Source organism: Monodelphis domestica, chromosome 5 (assembly GCF_027887165.1).
Source record: "Monodelphis domestica isolate mMonDom1 chromosome 5, mMonDom1.pri, whole genome shotgun sequence".
NCBI classification, from domain to species: Eukaryota; Metazoa; Chordata; class Mammalia; order Didelphimorphia; family Didelphidae; genus Monodelphis; species Monodelphis domestica.
In genome coordinates this window covers 3,381,012-3,398,301 of record NC_077231.1, presented here as the reverse complement: position 1 = coordinate 3,398,301, position 17,290 = coordinate 3,381,012, and the positions used below count along the sequence as shown (strand labels likewise).

Genomic DNA, 17,290 nt, shown 5'->3' with positions numbered 1-17,290 from the left:
ACAGCACGCACGCTCTCCCGCTCCATCCAGAGGAAAAACATGTTTCGCCCCACATGAGCCAAGCACACGTATGTGCCAAGGCTCCAGGGAGGCAGTTCTGACTCACGCAGACAAGACCCAGCACAGCAGGCAGCCCACGAAAGAATGATGGGCGAGTGTGCAGCCCCCCGGAAACGTGTGTGCACACGTGTGTGTGTGTGTGTGTGTGTGTGTCTGGGGGTTAATACGGAGAGGGTGATACCATTATCACTTCCATTTTACAGGTGGGGAAACTGAGGCAGACAAAAGGCAAATGCCATCACAACAACATGTGTCTGAGTCAGGATTTGGACACAGACCTCTATAGATTCCTAGACCTACGCCACGCCATGCTGTCAAGAAGGCTCTTGCTCAGATTTCATCTGTGTGGCCCTAGACAAGTCACTTTTGCCTCTGTGGGCCTTTCTTCCTATGTATGAGGCAGGGGTCCCATCTGGCTCTGTGACAGTGGGTAGGTCACTTTCCAGGCTCCATGCCTCAGTTTCTCCATCTGTAAAATTAGAAGATTGGACTAGATGACCTCTGAGCGCCCTTCTAGCCGCTTGTCTAGGATCCAGTGCCCCCCCCCAGCCCCCACCCCACGGGGTCACTTAGAACTCCAGGTTGTTTTCCAAGACTCCATTAGCCGGTACCCTGAAAACAGGACTCTTCGGTGTCGTGGCGCCGATTCTGGCCTCACAGGGTTGGGCCGTCCAGAGTGCTGCTGGCCTCCATGAGGACCACAAGAGCCTGCTGTGCATGGATGGAAAATGAAGCCGGAGCATTCAGCCAGCCAAGAAGCTCCAAACGGCATGGGACGGAGTCACGGACGGCCCTTCCCTAACCACTGGGCGGATGGCCCCTCAGGCTCTCCGTCGGCAGCTCTGCCCAGTCTTCAGAGCCCAAAGTGGAACCGACACCAGTGGGCATCCCTGGGGAGGAGCAGCGTTTGCTACCCTGTGTCCCCAGTCCCACTGCTGCCCACCACGGGGCTTGGCCTTGGGTGACAAGGGCTCCCCTCGGGCTCTCTGGCAGACCCCCCCCCCCGGGGGAGAGGTAGCCCTGCAAGGAGCTGACCTGCCGTGGGCTCCTATCACCCAAAGTGGAGGCCCAGAGCAGCTGCACCGGGAGCCTCAGCCAGGGAAGAAAGCCTACAGGGTGCCTATGGGAGGGAGACAGAGGCCAGGGGCTGCTGTTGGGGCAGGAGTGGGCAGCAGGGCACCACTTAGGAGGATGCATTACAATCATCTGGTTGCCAAGTATTCTATTCCCCCCTCCCTCCCTCACTCCCTTTGCCCCTCTCCTTCCTTCCTCCCTTCCCCTTCTCCTTCCTTCCTCCCTTCCCCCTCTCCTTCCTTCCTCCCTTTCCCCCCCTCCTTCCTTCCTCCCTTCCCCCTCTCCTTCCTCCCTTTGCCCCTCTCCTTCCTTCCTCCCTTCCCCCTCTCCTTCCTTCCTCCCTTCCCCCTCTCCTTCCTTCCTCCCTTTCCCCCCTCCTTCCTTCCTCCCTTTCCCCCTCTCCTTCCTTCCTGCCTTTCCCCCTCTCCTTCCTCCCTTCCCCCTCTCCTTCCTCCCTTTGCCCCTCTCCTTCCTTCCTCCCTTTCCCCCTCTCCTTCCTTCCTCCCTTCCCCTTCTCCTTCCTTCCTCCCTTCCCCCTCTCCTTCCTTCCTCCCTTTCCCCCCCTCCTTCCTTCCTCCCTTCCCCCTCTCCTTCCTTCCTCCCTTTCCCCCCCTCCTTCCTTCCTCCCTTCCCCCTCTCCTTCCTTCCTCCCTTTCCCCCCCTCCTTCCTTCCTCCCTTTCCCCCTCTCCTTCCTTCCTGCCTTTCCCCCTCTCCTTCCTCCCTTCCCCCTCTCCTTCCTCCCTTTGCCCCTCTCCTTCCTTCCTCCCTTTCCCCCTCTCCTTCCTTCCTCCCTTCCCCCTCTCCTTCCTTCCTCCCTTCCCCCTCTCCTTCCTTCCTCCCTTCCCCCTCTCCTTCCTTCCTCCCTTCCCCCTCTCCTTCCTTCCTCCCTTCCCCCTCTCCTTCCTTCCTGCCTTTCCCCCCTCCTTCCTTCCTCCCTTCCCCCTCTCCTTCCTTCCTCCCTTCCCCCTCTCCTTCCTTCCTCCCTTCTCCTTCCTTCCTCCCTTTCCCCCTCTCCTTCCTTCCTCCCTCCCTCGTCTGTCTGCACCCCAACTCCTGTCCCAACATGGGGTGACTTCAGCCCCTACAGGGACTCCCCAAAAGCCCTAACCACTGAGTTCCTCGGCCCAATCTCCTTCCACAAGCGACTTCTCCAGTCCTCTGGGTCCCGCTGAGCTGGTCTTGCTCTGGACTCCGCTCGTGGCCCCTTCTCCAACCACCCCTCCTGGGCATCCCCCTTACCAAATGCTTCTCTCCCAGACCATCTCCCTGTGCTAACCGCTCTCATGGTCTTGGGGGATGCTGAGGTGGGGCCTGGGATCACCCCCTGCCCTGTGCTGTGGTGTTGGGAGAGGCCCCTGTAGCCATTCCAGCGGGGGCCCCCAAATCGAGGTTCCAGTCTCCTGGGCGCTCGCTGCGAGCTGCCAAGCTTTTCATCCCTCCTCCGGCCTCCTGCCCTGGGGGGTCTTTTGCCCCCCTCCCCCGTCTCCCAGGATTGGCCTGCTCAAGCAATCCCATGTCCTCCCCTAGGCCACCCCACGCTGTCCTTCCCTGCTATCTACAAACATGTTGGGGCTCCCCCACCTGGAAAACCCCTTCCTGTCCCCTTCCATGTCAGGGCTCAGCTATGGTGAGCACAAATGTAAGGAGCCCCTATGAGGAGCTGGCAGGGAGCCAAGAGGTGGTCCAGAAGGGGGTGTCCTGTGTGGAAACCTCCCCCTCCCCTAGACTATCCGGGGGCCCCAGGGGGAAGGCTCTGGAAGCTGCGCGGGCATCCATGGCATGGCAAGGCTGGACTGTGGGCCGTCAGGGGAATATCAGGAAGGAAGAGGTTTTGGGGGGCCAGTGGCATTGTGCAGCCCTTCCCGCTCGTTCTTCTGGGCCTGGAGGGAAGACGTCGGCCCAGTGCCACGGCAAGAGACTTCTTGACAAGGAATTTGGGCCCAAAGTGGAATGGAAAGCTCGGTGGGTAGTGAGCTCCCCATCACGGGGCTCCTCCGCCATCTCTGGGCCAGCCCAGGGGCCGCATGGACACGCGGAGCCTGGGGAGGGCAGGTTAAAGTGCACTTTTATTTCCTAGTACAAAGGCTAAAAGATGCAAGTTTGTCTGATCGGTTTTAAGAAGAACGACCACAAAATTGTTATGAAAACGTCTACGATATTACTAGGCCTTATGAATATTGAATAGTAAAGTGTGGTATCGGAGCATTCGAATCCAGGCCACTGTACGGCACGGGCCCCCTTCCTCTTGAGCCTCTCGGGCCTTCCTTCAGGGTCCCCCCCCAAGAGCGGGGCCAGGGATGAGGGGGCTCATGAGCCACACAGCCAGGATTCGCTCTCGAGACCCCGGGGTGGGCCTCCTTTCTCTGGGTCCTGCTGCATCTCCCAAACAAGGCCTTTGTCTTTGAGCCCCCTCTGAGCAGCTCTGGGGATACCACACACATATAGAATATTATAGAGTGATATAGTTACTACCTGTGTATATATGCATCATGGAGGCCACATATATACACACACACACGAGGCTGGTGACGAGACGGGGCCGGCGGGGGCGATCCCGCTTTACCCAGCAGCCCGAATAGAGGTTGGGAGTCCTGGCAAGGGCTGCAGGGAATGGGGGCCCCCCAGGCTTGAATCGGGCAGGGGGTGGGGTGAAAGGTTAAGCTGGGGTGTCAGACCAAAGAGGATGGAGAAAGGCCTCCCCCATCCATGCTGAACCCAAGCAATGTCAAATTAGGGGAGCAGGCCCAGAATGGGGGGCCACAGATTTGGAGCTGGAAAGGACTTCAAGGGCCATCGAGGCCCACCCCAGGGAAGAGACTTCAGATGGTAGGACCACAGATTTGGAGCTGGGACCGACCCTAGAGGCCATCGATTTCAGCCTCCCATTTAACAGATGAAGAGACTGAGGTGCAAACAGGGGAAATCACGTGGGGCCGTGGAGTCATAGACTTGGAGCTGGAAGGGACCAGAGAAGCCATCTAGTGCCCCCATTTTACATTTGAGGAAGCTGAGGCCTCGAGGAGGCACGTGACTTGCCCCTCTGTCCCTAGCTGTGGTCCTCCCAAGGAGCACGGCAGAGATGGGCCAGGAGGGGGACCCCGGCACGCTGGCCCTCATCAGTATCAGAGTTAAGGGTGAGCTCTGGCAGGGAGGGGGCTCCGCGGAAGCCAGGGAAGAGTCTGCCCTCGGCAGCCCCCCATCACCACTCCTCCCATCTCCCTAAGCCAGGGCTAGTGGATGCTCGAGGGTGCTGGTGGGCTGACGGGTCCTGTCCCCGCCCCCTCCAAAGGGGGCCAGCGGAGGGCCCGAGGAGACCAAGCTGCCCGGGAACGGCGCCCCGAGGAGTGTCTGCCCACCGATCGGCTCGGGAGCTGCTTTGCCCACTCGGAATCTCAACTTCCCCATCTGTGAAATGGGGATGATAATGCGGGCGCTCTCTCCCTGCCAGGGTCGCCCGTCAGCACCGAAGGGGGACCCCGAGGGGAGGGAGAAAGCCTCCCCAAGTCCTTCTCCGTCCCCCCGCTTTCCTCGGCCCGGCTTTTTGGCCACTCGTTGGAGGAGGTGGTGCCCTGCGGCCCCCCGGAGCGGGGATGGCCGACCAAAAGGGGAGCAGAGGCCAGAAAAGCCGAGCCTGGGAAGCAGGAGGCCTGGGTGTCCCGGGGCCCCGGGGCCCCTAGACGCTGTCCTGCAAGAGGAAGTTGTATTTGCCAAAGTCGTCGTCCATGGGGCAGAGCAGCATGTCCTTGCGGGCCTTGGCCAGCTTCTGTTTCAGCACCTCTCGCCGGTCCAGCCACTCGGTCAACTCCTCCTGCCCGTGGGCGCAGCGACACTTGTCCCCATCCGGGCAAGCCTTCTTCTTCTGGAACCTGCGCGGGTGCAAGCGGGGCATGAGAAGCGCAGGGCCCAGGCTCGGGGCCGAGGAGCACCAGTGGAGAGAGGCTGGCCTTCTGCCCCCGAGCCCTCCGGCCGCGGGCAGGCGCTGCCGGCAGCTCTCCCCCAGCCCCCTTCCGGCTGCTTCTCCCGACAACAGACGAAGCTCTGCAGTCTCGAGGCAGGCCCCGTTCGGGCCCGCGCGGCCTGGGCAGGCGGGCTTTAGGCTGGCCGCCGCAGGGGAGGAAGAAGCTGGCGCCCCGCGTGGGATGGGCCTTCCTCGGCTTCCTGGCCTCGTCGTCGGCCCGCCGGAGCGAAGCCTCCACCCCCGACCCCTGCAGGAGGCGTACCTCTCACACAGCCGGAACTCGCCCATGGGGAAGCGGAAGGTCCAACAGGTGGAGTCGCTCTCCGACGTGAAGACCTTCTCTTTGTGTTTCTCGGACTGAATGTGCTGCTGCCACTGCTTCTTGCTATTGCTGTTTTTGCCACAAAGCCAGCAGTGGAATCCCATCTGGGGAACGGGCACGCGGTGAGCCCTCCCAGGCACAGGCCCTGCCTTCCCCCTGGCCTTCTCCAAGCCAGCTCCTGAAAGGGCCCCGAGCCCGAGGGGATGCCCCCCAAGCCACCCTGCTGTCGCCCGTCTCAGGCTCATCCGGCCTAGATCCCAGCCCACAACGCCTACTGGAGAGCAACCCCGGTGGGAGGAGGCAGGTAAGGCGGTGGAGGAGATGCCCGGGATGGAGAGCCGGGTGCCGAACAAAGGCCCAGGCCCTTCAGCTAGGCCACTGTGGCCCGTCGGCGGGACTCGCACTGCTCGCCTCCAGGGGCTCGAGCCGTGGGCCGCGCTACAGAATCGCAGCTCAGCAGCGCGCATCGAACGGGCTCTTGGCACTCCCTGGGCTCCAGCTGTCACCAGCGGGGCCTTCGGAGGACCGATGGGGACGGAACGAGCCAGGCCTTCCGACAGAACCCACACCGCCTACCTGGACTTGTTACCAGGGAGAGCTTCCGTGTTGGGACGGGGGCGCAATCATGTCTTTCAGTCTATGAAACGGAGCAAGGAGTGGAGCGGGGAGAAAAGCGCAGGAGCTACTCCTGCCTCGGCTGCCCTCGGGCGACGGCCCGTGCCCCGGGGCCCTCGTCCCGTTGGGGTTCCACCCTCTAACTGGCCTCCCTCGGCTCTGCCCCGAGAAATAAAGAGAAAGGCAACCCCGGCGAGTTGAAGAGATCACACTGTATTCTCCTGTCTTCGGTCTGCTTTGTTTGCCCCGAGCCCAGCCCAGAGCATCCATCCACCCTGGCATGCACCCGGGGGCTGCAGGGTGTCGGGCTCCGTCTTGAGACGCGGCATCCGCGGGCTCGTCCAGGCCTCGCCGGCGGCCATGCGTGCAGCGCCGACGTCCGCAGCGCTCTGTTCCCACTCTAGCTACGCTAGCTGGCTTCTCCCACTTGTGTTGGCCAACGTGATTACCATGATGTCTGCGTAGTCGGTGGGCATCTGGATCTGCTTCTCTCCTTCGCGGGAGGCGACCTGAGCGCCCTCCCCAGGCTTGCCAGGGTTGTGCTTCTTCAGCCACATGTCGTAGGTCTGCTGCATATCTAGGACTGGGGGGGGGGGGGGGGGGGGGGGCGCGTCACACGGGCCCACCCCAAAGCCCCTCCGGCTAGTGCCAGAGAGGGGTCATCCCTCAGCATCGGCCGGTCGTCTTCTGGCCAGCCGGGGGAGGCGCTGCAGCCGCCGCCGAGCCCAGCCCAAACACTGCTCCCACCTTCCCCGGCCCCTCCCTTCGGACTCTCATTGGGCTGGACATTAAGCCAAGGTGCTGGTTCTGCCCTCTGGGCCCAAGGGGCGGGGCCAGGCCGGAGACTTCTGGATGAAACCAGGGAGGGATGCCCGCCCCGGACAGACGCCAGGACACACTCACTCTTGTTGTCCTTCATGAAAGTCCACATGTCTCTCTCCTCGGGGCTATGGGCGAAGGAACAGTTCCCCACGTACTGACATTTGCGGCCGTTCTGGGCGTGGATGCACAGCTGGGGCACGAGGCAAGGGCCGCCTGAGTGGGCGCCCCCTCACCCACTCTGTGTTCCCCTCAAAGCTGCCCCCGCTACCCCCGCGCCTCAGCACTCCCCCATGCCCAGAGCGCCCTCAGAAAGCGCCGCTCGCCTGCGGCCTCCGTCCCGAGGCCTTCCCCGGCCTCCCCTTTGGGGACGACGTGGCACGGTGTGGTTTGATTTCTCTGAGGACATCATTCGTATCTCCCCAGCAGGATGAAAACTCCTTCAGGGCCACACTTGTTGGGGCTCCCCCAGCAGAGGGTTTGCCATCCCCGACCTCCCTCCCATGCCTGGCTCGGTGGTGCATGCTACAACAGAGAACTCCCAGGGAGGAACTTCCCTTTCCCAATCCGATCTCAGAGTCTTGGAGAGTTGCCCAGGGCCCTGACCATACAGCTCAGAGGTGTAAGCAGCAGGACTTGAACTCAGATCTGCCTGCCTCCCGGCTCCCATGGGCACGCTCCCTCCCCCCACTCCTACTCACATCATATTGCTGAGGGAAGTTGCGGATCGATGGGAGTGGACGGACAGACACCCACTTCCTCTTGACTTTGGACATCACCAGCAAGACACGCCGCTCCTTGGTCCAGCTGGAGGGGGGGGAGCAGAGAAGCCAAAGGTAAGGAGGGAGGAAATGAACAAGTCCTGGGATGGGAGCAGACACACAGCCCCAACGAGGGCTGCTCACCCTTCTGGCAGATTCCCACTTCTGACCAGGAAGCTTTCCTCCCCTCACCCCCCATTCTCCGTCCGCCTGGTGGGGTGGCCTGACGCTCAAGCCTTGGTTTCCCCTACGTCAAATGAGGGGGTGAGTGTGGGAAAGAGTCTTCCAGCGCCCTGAAGGCAAGCCCAGTCCCTCCTCACCAGTGCCGGGCTTTGGCGCTGCAATATTTGAGGTCCTTGTCGGGTTCCACCACCTGTCCGTTCCTCCAGCACTGGCCACACACAAACTTCATCTGCAGGTCAAAGGCGCTGGCTGGGGGCCCACGAGAGTTGGCCTACCGTGGGACAAGAGGCACAGAATGCAGGCACGGAGGGGACTCTGGGGTCAGGGGAAGGGACAGCCTCTCTGAGCCTCCCCTGGCCTCCCTGTAAAAAGGAAAGCTTTCCAGAGAGGCCGCTTGGTACAGCGGATGCAGAGCCCAGAAGCCTCAAGCCCACGTCCCCTTTTGGGTAGCTCCTGGCTATGAGTGCCTGGAGTCAAAGCACTCTTGATGGTTACTGCCTGCCTGTGTGACCTTAAAAAAGCCTCCATATCTCCCCGGCCTCAATTTCCCCCTTCTGTCAAAGGGCCCTGAGAGCCCTTTCTGCTTCAGAGCTAGGATCGCCGGAGTGGCGGAGGCTGTGGAGGGAGTTCCCACACTAGGACTTCTCTAGGCGGAAGAAATCACACAGGTATCTCCTGCAGACTAAAGTGCTGTTGTTAGTACAAGTATGGAGCACAGCAAGACCTGGATTCAAATCTTACCTGGCACCAGCCCTGCCACTTCTATGACTTTGGGCAACGCCCTTCCCCCCGCCCCTCGGGGCCTCAGTTTCCCCCTCTGTAAAAGAAAGGGGTCAGACTAGCTGGATGCAGGAGGCCCCTCTGGTTTTAAATGCAAGCTCCAGTTCTTCCTGTGGTCTCAGGAAAGTCTTCTCCACAGCCACCAAAGGCCCCCAGCCAGGGGCCCCCCCTCCCAGGGCCTCCATTCCAGAAAAGGGGGGCGCCCGGACCATCTCAGCGGGCCCTTCCAGTTCACATGACTGCCTCCCCCTCCAGCTGCTGCTGCCAGCCTGAACATTTTGTCCTACAAGGAGGAAACGGCCCCCTCCCCCATTCCTGCCTGTTCCAGAGAGGATTGGGCGGGCACGGAGGGCCTCATACCAAGGGGGGGCACCCAGGCCTCCCTGCGGGCGCAGCCCCTTGGGGACTGGCCTCCACCTTGTCCTCAGGTGACCCGAATGCCTGTGGGAAGGCCGGGAACAGGAGAGGCGGGAAGAACTCGATGTTCTCGCCGAGAAGCAGCTTTAGATTACAGCGGGGAGGGCCGGCCCTCCTGTTACTCCCGCCTGGGCTCCCCGCCAAGAACCAAAATAAACCGTACCAGGGCCGGGGGGAGCGCGGGGGACTGAGGGGGAGGGGAGGGAGCCCCTCTCCCAACCCTCCCCCGAGGCGCCACCCTACAGAGGGAGCTGGTGGCTGACTTGTATTCCTGATTCTCTTGGATGGGCAACAGGAGAACCCAGGTCCATCCTGCCCTGGCTGCCAAGGGGGGGGGTCACGTGATCCTGGGGGACTAGGTCATGTGATCCTGGGAGGGGAGGGCGATGGAGGAGGCTGACGGGCCAGGAAGCCTCGGCACCAGGCTCACTGGCATGGCAGAATGGGGTTTGCCCGGTGGAGATGCCCTGCGCTCTCCATCTTATCCGGGGGAAACCGAGGCTTGGGAGAGCCGCCTCGGGCCCAGGAGAGCCCAGCATGGCCCCAAGCCCAGGACAGGCCGGCGTAGCGCAGGGGCTTCCGGGCTGCCAGGAAGGAGAGCGGAAGGGACTCGCCCAGAGTCACCCAGCCAGAAGCAATGTCTAGGCCGATGTGCCTGTGGTCACGCTTGGGTAGCACAGAACAAGGCCGGGAAGCCCAGGGGACGGAGGCCGCCCGAGCTCGCTGACTGCGGCCAGGCAAAGGAGAGCACCCTCCTGGCTGCAGTAGATGGGAAGAGGGTGGCCCCGGACCCATGTGGGCCTCCTGCTCCTGCCCAGTGTTGGGGGCTCCGTTCAGCACCGCGGACAGGGGCTGGGCTCAGCATGGCAGGGTGGGACGGCCTCCCCTGCAGGGGCCTCAGTTTCCCCACCTGTAAAATGAGGGATCTAGGGACCTAGGACCCCCCCATACTCTGAGGTGATCCAGATTGACTCGGACCACACACAAGCCCAAGCGGAGGCGTCCGTGCGAGGAGTCTCCCGTGGCCGAGGCCAGGCGGGCACCCTCCCCTGGCTCCTCACCAAGCTGTTGGCAGCTTTGCTCGCGTGGGCCTCCATCTGCTGCCAGCACTTCTTGGACTCCTGTACGATGTCCTCGTGGGTCATCCCTATGGAGGAAGAGGAAGCAAGCCTGAGCCCCAGGCTGGGGGGGGGGGAGAGCGCCAAGGGCTGGGCAATGGGGGTTAGGGGACGCTAGATCTGAGCCCGGGTACTCCCATGTCCAGGCCTGGCTCTCTACCCACTGTGCCCCCTCGCTGGCCCTATCCCCCAGCTCCTTTGAGTCGGATGCACACCCGACTCCAGTGCTGGGCCCTAATTAGCTGTTGAAGAGCAGCCTTCCTGGCCGGTTTCCTTGTCCCTAAGAGGACAGGGTCAAACTAGAGGACTGCTAGGGGCATCTTCTTGATACTTTTGCCCCCGTTCATTAGGCTCCTGCTGTTTGCCCACCAAGGCCTGCCCTCTCAGGGCTTCCATGCTGACACAGCTCACCATATCCTCCCAAGGGCCCTGAGAGGGGGCACAGAGTGGGACTGAACAGCTGCTACTTTGTTGTTGGGGGCCTCGGCCTCAGTTTCTCGATCTGTCAAATGGGAATCCCTTTTCAGATGCCCCAGGCTCCTCACGGAAATTGTGGGAAAATCCTCGGCAGATGTTAAGGTTCTACAGCGAGTTCACCTTGGACCCAGAAGGGCTAGGAAGGGGCCAGCCTGGGGTCTCACCTGAGTATTGCTGCAGCAGCCAGATCTTGAGCTCAATGAAACTGTGGGCAAAGTGGCAGCTGTCCTCCCGAAGACAGCCATAGCGCACCTCGTGGCGGCACACGTCAAACTGGAAGTGCTCTTGGAACTGGCGGATCTTGGAGTATTTCAGGGCTGTGGAGCGGACAATGTGGACCAGACACCTGGCAGGGGAGGAGGGGAGTGAGCTCTCCAGGAGCCTGTCTGTCGGTGTGTGCCCCACTCCTCTCTGCCAAGGGGGGAGCACACCATTTGCTACTGAAGTTGGCTGCCCGTTAGTGCCGTCACCATTCCTGCCTATAGCCAGTGTCCCCAGCTTGCCAGGGTTCTGCAGCAGCTCACCTGAGACTTGGGATCACAGGTTTAGAGCTGGCAGGGAACCTACGGGTCCCCTCTCAGTGGACAGTCAGGCCCAGAGATGGGAGATCCTGGCTTCAGATCTGGTCTCAGATCCTAGCTGAGTGACCCTGGGCAAGTCACTTCACCCCCATGGCCTAGCCCTTATTGCTCTTCTGCCTTGGAACCAATCCACAGGATTGAGTTTAAGATGGAAGGTCAGAGTTTAAAATAGAAAGCACCAAGGGGCAGCTGGGTAGCTAGAGAACCAGGCCTAGAGATGGGAGGTCCTGGGTTCAAATGTGATCTCAGACATTTTCCAGCTGCGTGGCCCTGGGCAAGTCACTTGAACCCCATGGCCTAACCCTGACTGTCAATACACAGTATTGACTCCAAGATAGAAGGTGAAGGGTTAAAAATAAAAATTAAATTAAATTAAAAGCTCCAATAGAAGCAGGCCCCAGCTGCTCCATGGTGATGTAGAAAGCCACCAATTTACATTATTTGCATTTATTATATTTTATCTATTTTGTTAAACATTTCTTAATTACATCTCTATAGAAACGTTTACTTGGTCTTGGCACCAATTCTAAGACAGAAGAGTGGTCAGGGCTAGACAGTTGGGGGTCAAGTGACTTGCCCAGGGTCACACAGTGAGGAAGTATCCCTTTTTGACCATCATTTGTCTGCCCTTTTGCTATTCAGACTCTTCAAGCAGTAAACAGACAAGTCTGACTCGGGTTCTACCAGTGTCCTGTGCAGTGTGCATTTTTATGTTCCCCACATTACTTATATCTCTATCTGGTGGAATGTGCCCATGGGCACCACCTCTAATCTATGTCCCATTTCACAGGCTTTCCCTCTGCGGGTCTCTTCTCTAAATACACCACAACGCTGTTTCAGGGAACAGTACGTAAATGCACATGACCGCCCAGGCCAGCAGGCAGTTGCACCGTGCTGGAGGTTGGGGCTCTAATCCCAGCCCTGAGTCCCGTGGGGCCCTGGGCTAGACTGAACACCTCGGAGGCTCCTTTTCCTGTGCCATCAAAGACAAGCTAGTCAAGAATACCAGGAGAGGCACAAGGAGCCTCCTCTGCTCCAATAAGATCCTTGGAAATATCTAGGAAAGGGGGAGAAAACTGGGTGGAGACACTCTGAATTCAGAAGGGGCCACAGGAAACCAGAAGAGAGCTTGGGTCTACCCTGACCCCAGGGAAGGCTAATCCTGGGTCCACAGCACCCGATCCAAGCCCCTCCAGACGGGCCATTACTATTGTCCAATATCACTATCACCGACTGTCAATTTTCCACACCAGTTGGGGGCCCGAGGGATGGGGTCTGGCTTGAGAAGAGGAGGAGGAAGTCACACACACACGACACGTCCCAGGATCTCCTTCCCTATTGGTTTCCTCCAAGGAAAGCCTCAGGAAGCCATAGCTGCTATTAGCAAATCCAACTTTTTTAGCCTCAGGACTGAGACGTGGACAGAGCCAGGAGGTCGTGGGGCCGATGTGGCTTTGGACACTTCCAAGCTGGGTGTCGCAGTACAGACTCCAAGATGGAATGGTTTAAAAAGTTTCTGGAGGATCCTCTCCTCAGAGCTTTGTCTATGTAGCCTAGCAGAAAAGCTATCCGCCATGCAAAAGAGCGACACCCAGGCAGTATTCTTAGTTTTCCTTGTGATGCCCCTGCCAGGGTCACGGGGACTCCCCAGGGCTTCCCAGACCACTCTGAGAAGTTGCCCCAGACAACGGGGTAACAGGGAGCCAAGAAGAATTCTGGCCCGTGCCCCCTCCCCCAGCCGCCACGACCTCATCTGAGAGACAGAAGGGGGGCCCGGGCAGGAAAGGGAGGTCTGAGCGCTGCCTCCTACAGGAGAAAGCTGGGCTCGCACCGCACTCCTGACACCAGCTGGGGCAGCCGCCTCTCAGGGCATTGGGGAACTCTGAGGAGCAAGGCCTGGGTCTCCCAAGTCTTCACGCAGCTGGAAGCAGTGAAAGCTCATGCGTGGAGAGGTCAAGAGGACTTGTCCAAGGCAACCCATGAGGGCCTGCCAGCGCTCTAGTGGCGGCCATAGCACCGCTGTCACGAGGTCCTCCTCCTCATCAGCAGGCTTCTGACAGAAAGTCCTGGGGCGGCTGACCTCAGTGGACAGGCGATCCAGTTTCACACAACGGGGGAACCTGGGCAAGTCCATTTGCCCCATTTGCTTGTTTCCCCATCTATCAATGGCCAAGAACTCTGGTATCTCTGCCCGGAGAACCCCAATGGGGCCTCGGAGGCGGCCACCACCAAAACGATGAGCTTGGGATGGCGCCAGGGCAGGCGGGAAGGAGGAGGGGACGGGATTGTGAGCTGTGCTCAAGATGTTTCGGGCATTTGGTGAAACCTACAGCTTCTGTCTCAGAGGCCAGATTGGAACCCAGGCCCGGAGGCATCCATGAGGCGGAGGGGTGTGGGGATGGGGCTGCTTCCAGGCCAAGACTTCACGGAGGCCTCGTCTTCCTTTCTGCTATCGCTGTCGCCATTATTAGATGAGAATCAAATTCAGTCTGGCCCCGGACATCTACTCCCTGTGGGACCCTGAGCATCTGCCTCAGTTTCCTCATCTGTGAAACAACCGGGAGAAGAAAATGGCCAACCACTGCAAATGGGGGCACCGAGAGTTGGATGTGACTGAAACACCTGAACAGCCAGGAAGTAACCACCTTGGCTTCAGTTTCCTCATCCGGAAAAAAGCATCCTCCTTACAGAGATGGCATAAGGCTCCGACACGACAACGCGTGAGCCTTGAGTGCTAGAGCAATGCCACTTGGCAGAGGGCCAGTCTGACGGTCAGCCATGGAGCCAAAGGCTTCAGCCCAGCTCTCTCCATCCCTTGGTGACCTTGGAAAACAGGGAGCCTCAGTTTCCTCATCTATGAAGTGGCCGGCACGACCTCTCCCAGAGGTGAGGAAAGAGCCCGTGTGCCCAGCAGACTGGAGAAGGGAAGCCAGATACTCCCACGCCTCCAGCCTGAGGACGGGCCAAAGAAATGGGCTGCGGGTGGGAGTGCTGGGAAGACTGGAAGCTGTGTGCGTGTGTGTGTGTGAAAGAGAAAGGAAGGGAGGGAGGGAGGGAGAGCCAGACGGAAGGTTCATGCGTGTGCATGTGGGGTTGGGGTAGATGGAGGATGAGACTCAGTTCAAAGAGGGCCCAGATTCAATTCCTGACGGATCCTTCCTAATGGGTGACTGAAGGGAAGTCTGTCTGAACCGCCACGTCCTGACCTCGAGAGTGGGTATAATCATGCTGGGTTAAGTCCTCCACAGGGCTGTTGTGGGGAAACCCTAGGCAGCCCCTAACCAGAGCAATACACATGGGAGCTACTCAAGACCCCTCCCTGTTCTGCTCCCCACAATTTGGGGGACCATTGGCAAGTCCCTGGGTTCCTTGGGGCCTCAGTTTCCCCGTCTGTAAAATAGCCGAGATGGGCTAGATGACCTCTGAGGAGTTGTCCAGCTCCAGGCCGATTCTCTGCCCACAAGGGCAGCGGTCGCTCTGCGGCGCTGCCCCACCCTGCGGTACTCACTGAAGGCTCCCCCCGCCCCCCCGTCAGGACGTTGGGGAGGATGGGTGGATGCCATCGGTCTCCCCACGTACAGATGAGGATCAGCCCGCAGAGCGGGGCTCCCCAGGCGACTCACTTGTTGTCGTGGAAGCTGTGCTTGGCAGCCAGGTTGGAGCAGACGGCCGGAGAGTCCTTGGTCCCCTTGCTGATGATCCGGGGTTTGCTGTCGAAACAAATCTGCAGAAAGGGGCGAGAAAGCAGCCGGGTGAAGCCGGGTCCCCGTCTGGGTCCCCCCGTTTCATGCCCGGATGCAGCTGGGCTCAGAGCAGGGTAGGGGCCGCCAGACCACTTCCCAGGGGCACCCCCGGGTCCGCCGGGCCCACCTCGCACAGGAAGGTGAAGATGCCCTGGTGCTCCTTGAGAAGCTTGGCGATGGTGAGGCTGCCCCGCCGGACGCCGCCGAGGGGGTCGAAGAGGAGGTCTCGGTTGAGGGTCCCCTTCCTCTCCTCGGTCCACACGTCGATCTCCTCCTGATGGTAGGCGAAGGTGCAGTTATCCCCGTACTTACAGTCCTGCTTGTTAAGCATGTCTGCGGAGAGGCAACACACACGTTCCGCCACACGAGGCCGCGGCCCGGCCCCCGCCAGCCCCCAGGGCCTGCCCGGCCCTCCGGCCAGCCGCCGGCCCCCGCTAGCGGGCCTCGGAAGGCCCCGGCAGCCCGTGCCTTAGTGCCCTTCGTGGCGGTTCAGCATCTCAGATTTCCCCGGCAAACTGAGCGGCCCATGTGACGGGGGGACGGGGAGGCCAACAGGGCCAGGCGACGTGCCCAGGCTCGGAGGCCGGATTTGAGCCGAACGCTCTTGTGCGGCCACGCCGGGCAGGAGGCCGCCACCCTCGCGGCCCTCGGTCCCTTCCGGGCCCGCCCACCCCGGCAGCGCCCCGCCCAGAGTCGGGGCCAGGATGGAGCCAGGGAGCGGCCGTGCCAGGCCGGGGCAAGGATTCCCGATCCCAGAGGCTCCCTGCGCTAAAAGGCCCCGACGCTGTGGCCCAAGCCGCAGGGGACCCCAGAAGCCGCTGATCCCAGCCGAGCGGGGCCACGAGGCTCACAACAGGCAGGACCCCGACGCAGGGCTTCTGCCTCCAAACTCGGTACTCTCTGCGGAAGCCGCTTCAGAGAGCCACCTTCTCACCTTACAGGTGAAGAAACTGAGGCAGGGAAGACCAAGGGACAGATGAGGGCACCGAGGCCCAGAGGCAGGGAGCGGCCCAGCCAGGCAAGCTGGTGACAGAGCCTCCTCATCCTTGCCAGGGTTTCTCCCGGTGACCAGATTGGCCTCTGGGGACCGCCCCCCCCCATTCCTAGACCCTCTAATTCCTCTCCTGAAAAAACAAGGGGGGCCCCTAAGGCCCGGGATCCCCAGCTGAGGGATCCCAGAGAAGCCAACCTGCTCTTTGTGGTCAGAGCACATTGTAGGACCCTGCACAAGTCACTGGCCCCGGGCCGACACTGTAGGACCCTGCACAAGTCACTGGCCCCAGGCTGACACTGTAGGACCCTGCACAAGTCACTAGCCCCAGGGCTGACACTGTAGGACCCTGCACAAGTCACTGGCCCCGGGCCCATACTGTAGGACCTGCACAAGTCACTGGCCCCAGGGCCGATACTGTAGGACCCTGCACAAGTCACTGGCCCCAGGGCCAATACTGTAGGACCCTGCACAAGTCACTAGCCCTGGGCCGATACTGTAGGACCCTGCACAAGTCACTGGCCCCAGGGCCGATACTGTAGGACCCTGCACAAGTCACTGGCCCCAGGGCCGATACTGTAGGACCCTGCACAAGTCACTAGCCCCAGGGCTGACACTGTAGGACCCTGCACAAGTCACTAGCCCCAGGGCTGACACTGTAGGACCCTGCACAAGTCACTGGCCCCGGGCCCATACTGTAGGACCCTGCACAAGTCACTGGCCCCAGGGCTGACACTGTAGGACCCTGCACAAGTCACTAGCCCCAGGGCTGACACTGTAGGACCCTGCACAAGTCACTGGCCCCGGGCCCATACTGTAGGACCCTGCACAAGTCACTGGCCCCAGGGCTGACACTGTAGGACCCTGCACAAGTCAGGGCTGACACTGTAGGACCCTGCACAAGTCACTGGCCCCGGGCCGATACTGTAGGACCCTGCACAAGTCACTGGCCCCAGGGCTGACACTGTAGGACCCTGCACAAGTCACTGGCCCCAGGCTGACACTGTAGGACCCTGCACAAGTCACTGGCCCCAGGCTGACACTGTAGGACCCTGCACAAGTCACTGGCCCCAGGCTGACACTGTAGGACCCTGCACAAGTCACTGGCCCCAGGCTGACACTGTAGGACCCTGCACAAGTCACTGGCCCCAGGCTGACACTGTAGGACCCTGCACAAGTCAGGGCTGACACTGTAGGACCCTGCACAAGTCACTGGCCCCAGGCTGACACTGTAGGACCCTGCACAAGTCACTAGCCCCAGGGCTGACACTGTAGGACCCTGCACAAGTCACTGGCCCCGGGCCCATACTGTAGGACCTGCACAAGTCACTGGCCCCAGGGCCGATACTGTAGGACCCTGCACAAGTCACTGGCCCCAGGGCCAATACTG

The 17,290-nt window shown here is 60.7% G+C and overlaps 1 protein-coding gene across 1 annotated transcript in view; it reads right to left on the bottom strand.

The window, feature by feature from the left end:
- Window positions 1-3,183: 3,183 nt before the first annotated feature.
- Window positions 3,184-17,290, bottom strand: part of ZC3H7B (zinc finger CCCH-type containing 7B) — a 58,490-nt gene continuing 44,383 nt past the window's right edge. Inside the window, exons 14-23 of the mRNA XM_056797423.1 lie at window positions 15,037-15,242; window positions 14,790-14,890; window positions 10,750-10,931; window positions 10,052-10,137; window positions 7,931-8,064; window positions 7,551-7,656; window positions 6,934-7,042; window positions 6,480-6,613; window positions 5,356-5,519; window positions 3,184-5,001 (exon numbers count right to left, since the gene is read on the bottom strand). Coding sequence (XP_056653401.1) covers window positions 4,809-5,001; window positions 5,356-5,519; window positions 6,480-6,613; window positions 6,934-7,042; window positions 7,551-7,656; window positions 7,931-8,064; window positions 10,052-10,137; window positions 10,750-10,931; window positions 14,790-14,890; window positions 15,037-15,242 — 1,415 coding nt within the window. The 3' untranslated portion in view covers window positions 3,184-4,808. The remainder of the gene's footprint in view (window positions 5,002-5,355; window positions 5,520-6,479; window positions 6,614-6,933; window positions 7,043-7,550; window positions 7,657-7,930; window positions 8,065-10,051; window positions 10,138-10,749; window positions 10,932-14,789; window positions 14,891-15,036; window positions 15,243-17,290) is intronic.